This window comes from Fukomys damarensis, unplaced genomic scaffold, assembly GCF_012274545.1.
Source record: "Fukomys damarensis isolate Sample0158 unplaced genomic scaffold, DMR_v1.0_HiC HiC_scaffold_19, whole genome shotgun sequence".
NCBI classification, from domain to species: domain Eukaryota; kingdom Metazoa; phylum Chordata; class Mammalia; order Rodentia; family Bathyergidae; genus Fukomys; species Fukomys damarensis.
In genome coordinates, this window is record NW_022900931.1 from 63,706,664 (window position 1) to 63,710,283 (window position 3,620).

At 58.4% G+C, this 3,620-nt stretch overlaps 1 protein-coding gene across 1 annotated transcript in view; it reads right to left on the reverse strand.

The window, feature by feature from the left end:
* The window catches only part of Slc8a2 (solute carrier family 8 member A2), a gene marked incomplete at its 3' end in the record, with an annotated part of 23,487 nt that overhangs the window by 4,481 nt on the left and 15,386 nt on the right, over positions 1-3,620 (reverse strand). The window contains exons 8-10 of the mRNA XM_010640911.1: positions 1,944-2,047; positions 1,816-1,833; positions 125-249 (exon numbers count right to left, since the gene is read on the reverse strand). Coding sequence (XP_010639213.1) covers positions 125-249; positions 1,816-1,833; positions 1,944-2,047 — 247 coding nt within the window. The remainder of the gene's footprint in view (positions 1-124; positions 250-1,815; positions 1,834-1,943; positions 2,048-3,620) is intronic.

Genomic DNA, 3,620 nt, shown 5'->3' on the forward strand with positions numbered 1-3,620 from the left:
TGCTGATGCGGGAGCAGGACAATGGCCCGGGCCCCTTGGTGGACTGCGCCTGGGGGTCTTCACCGCCCGCTTCGGGACCCTCCCCACGGAAAGGCCCAGGAGGCTCGAGGCGCCGCCGAATCACCTTAAAATCATAGGACTCCTCGATGATGACCTCCAGCCGACAGTTCTCCCCGAGGACCGGCTTGCCCATCTCTGCTATCCTGCGGGCCTCCTCCTCCTCCGCCGAGAGCTTCCGGTCTCCATCTCCTGCAGCACGAGAGGCGGGGTTGGACTCCGGAGAGGCCTGCCCACGGGCCGGGGGGCCTTTACTGCTTGCCCCTCCGACAGGAGCCTGCGCCCGAACTCTGGGAAGGCCCCGTGGTGACTCCTCCCAGCTCCCCGGCCACCCTCTCCCTCTGCCCCCTGAAGCGCAGTGGGTCGGCTCTGGGGCTCACATGATGGAGGCCACGTGACCTCGGGCAGTGTGTCGGCCTCTGGCCTCTCTGTGCCTGTTTTCGTTACCTACCTCGTAAGGTAGTTCGAGAGTTAAGTAATCTAATTCATGAGGGGCACTCAGCACAGGCCCTGACACACAGCAGACATCCAGTAAGGATTACTTTCTTTGTTATTACCACCAACGTCATCACCATCACCATCACCACCCTTGTGGGAGGACGCCTGGTCCCTAGTCCGAGCTCTGGGGAGATCCTAGAGTGTGTCTGAGGTGGCTCAGGGAAGGGCGTGCCAACTGAGGATCATATATCTTCCAAAAATATCTTGGCCCTTTACTCTAAGCCCAGGGCCAGCCCAACTCCAGCTCTGGTGCCCAACTCCAAGCCTGATTCTGCCTGTGTCCTAAATGTAACTCTGTTACCAAGCCTGACTCCAGACTTGGACCCTCAACCCTGGTCGGACGCCAACCCAATCCTAACCCTAGATCCCCATCTCAGTTGTAACACCCAGCATCTGGCACCGCAGTAACTGCAAGTCAGTCTCAAACTTCAATCCCAGGCCTCCCTGCGGTCGTAAACCTGGCCCCAAACCTCGGGCCCAATCCCCAACCCGGGTACCATCACTAACAAAGAACTTGACTGTGCGGCAGAGACTGCTGTGTGTTCACCCAAATCTCTTTCCTTTCCTGCCAGGGCGAACAGCTGAACTACATTTCCCAGCCTTCCTTGCAGCTGGGCTTGGCCCTGGGTTTGAGTGACAGCCAATAGAGCGTGGGCAGAAGGGATGGACAGTTGGCCCTGGAGAGCCTCCGTGTGTTTCTCCAGACTCTGCCCTGTCTGCCAGATGGAAGCAGAGGGCCCCCGCAAAGTGTGCCATGGCACCGTGGGGCCGCACGGAATGGACACATGACAGGGGAAAGCCACCCACTAACAGGGCAAGCTTGGAAAACTCTGCCTGAGCAAGAAATAACTTCTGTTGTACCAAGCCCTGGGGATTTACAGGCCTGTGTGTTACAGCAGCGTGTGTCACTCGCCCTAACGAACAGTGTGACCCTAATCTCCTGACCATAAACTCCACTTCTGATGGTGGCTCCAGCGCTACTCAGCCGCTATCTCCAAGACACCCTAAATCTATGACCCAGACCCCTCAAAATCCACAACTCCAAGCTGATTCCCTCTGACCCCACCGCAGACCCAGACCCTATGGCGTCCACTTCCCCTGGCCTTGACCACAGGTATTCTTGACGTCCACCCCCACACCCCAGCTCGCACGGCCCCATCTCCAGCCTTCCTCACCTCCCCCACCTTGGGCTCTGCCTCTCCCGGCGCCCCTGGGGGGGCTCCTCCCCCTGCGAGCCCAGCCCGAGGCGACCCCACTCACCTTGGTTAAGCAGCAGAGCTGGGGAGAGACAGAGACAGGAAGACAGTGAGGTTGCTTCGCCGCCAGCGAAGCTCGCACGCACCAGCGCGAGGACCCTTTTCTCCCACCGCCCACCCATCGCCCCTCACCTGAAATCCCTCGCTTAAGCCACTGGGGCTGGCCTAGCTCGATGAAGAAGTTATCCTTTTTCTCGTACTCCTCGTCGTCCACGATCTTCACCTGGAGCGTTTTCCTGGGCGAGGAGGCGGAGCAGCGGTGTAAACCGGCCCCGCCCCCACCGGCGCCTGAGCCGCGCCTGGTGTTTTTTTTCTGAGCCGCGCCTGGTGCCCCGCCCCGCCCCATCCAGTCCTCGGCGGCTCCATCACTGTCCCCATTTGTCAGAAACCGACCCAGAGGGCTATGAAAGGAGCCACTCTGAGCTCAGTGAACCACGGGACCTGAACATCTACCTGTGGAACCCTGAGTATGGCCAGCTGGCCACTGTCACTTCCCACTGGGCCTCTGCTCTTATCTCTTTCCGGACTTGCTGCAGCCTCACCACCCATGGACTAAGCTCCTGGTAGCAGCCAGAGGGATTTGATAGAAGCCAGGTTGTACAGCTTCCTCCTCTGTTCAGACACGTGCATGGCTCCTATCTCAGAATAAAAGCCACATCTGAGGATGGCCCACAGGACTCCATGCAGCCCGGCCTTGTTCCCTTCCCTTCTCAAACACAATAGGGCTGCTTGTGCCCCAGGGCCTTTGCACTGGCGGTGGCTGTTACCTCTGCCTAGACCACTCTTCCTGGGCTCACTTCCGTGGTCTCATTTCTGCCCACACTTCGCCTTCTCCACAAGGTCCCCTTCCGTCACCTTTCTGAATACCGAAATCCATCACCGCGCCCCAGCACTCTTAGCTCCCTAACCCTGCTTGGTCTTTTCTCATATACCCTTCTAATATGCCATTTAATCTATTCATTTATTTTGTTTACTATTTGTCATTTACCTCTTCGCTTTGAAATGTAAGCTCCATTTGGTAAGTTCCTTACATTCTTTGCCGTATCAATACCCTGCACGGTGTCTAGCACTTACTCCACCTTCCATAAATATTTTGTCAGCTCAAATCCATCCTCACTGAAAATCTCCCTGTCCCCATCCTGACCCCACTAAACAGGCTGACCGGGTGCTACTGGCTTTTCTCAGCGTCTATGCTCCAGCGTGTGGCAGGGAACAGCCAGGCATCACCTGTCCCTTGGGCACACATCCCTGCGACCGCAAAGACCCCGAGGCCAGAATACGCAAACCTCCACCATTAGCAACTCTTTTAGCTGTGGCATCCGCGTGGCCCCACCAGGACCTGCCCACGCAGTCACCAGGAGAGGAAGCGCAGCCAGCCCCGCACCGTCACACCGCAGCGATTCCCTATGCAGCGGCAAAACCGCGCGGGCCGGACGTCCTCAGTTAGCGCAACAGCCCCACCACAGCGGAGGTGACACCGTATCCACCCTCCCTCCTTGGGTCTCAGGCTCTGATTATTCCCTTCAGTGTCTCTATTTCCAGCCTCGGGCCTCAGCTTCCCCGGGGCCTCTATCTCTTCACTGATTGTGTGTCCGACTTCTGTCTCAGTCTCTGCCCCTTAGCGTCCAAAGCATGAAATCATCGCAATGTGTCCTCGCAGGGACGTCATGCGCAGCAGCGTCTGGACACGCAAACGTGCGCAGGGCACAGTGACACCCCCATAAGGACAGCAGGTGGGGAGCCACGCCCTTCCGCCCCCTTCAGGGTCCGCAGGATCCGTGCAGGGCGAGGCGGCCGCCCCCACCTCCG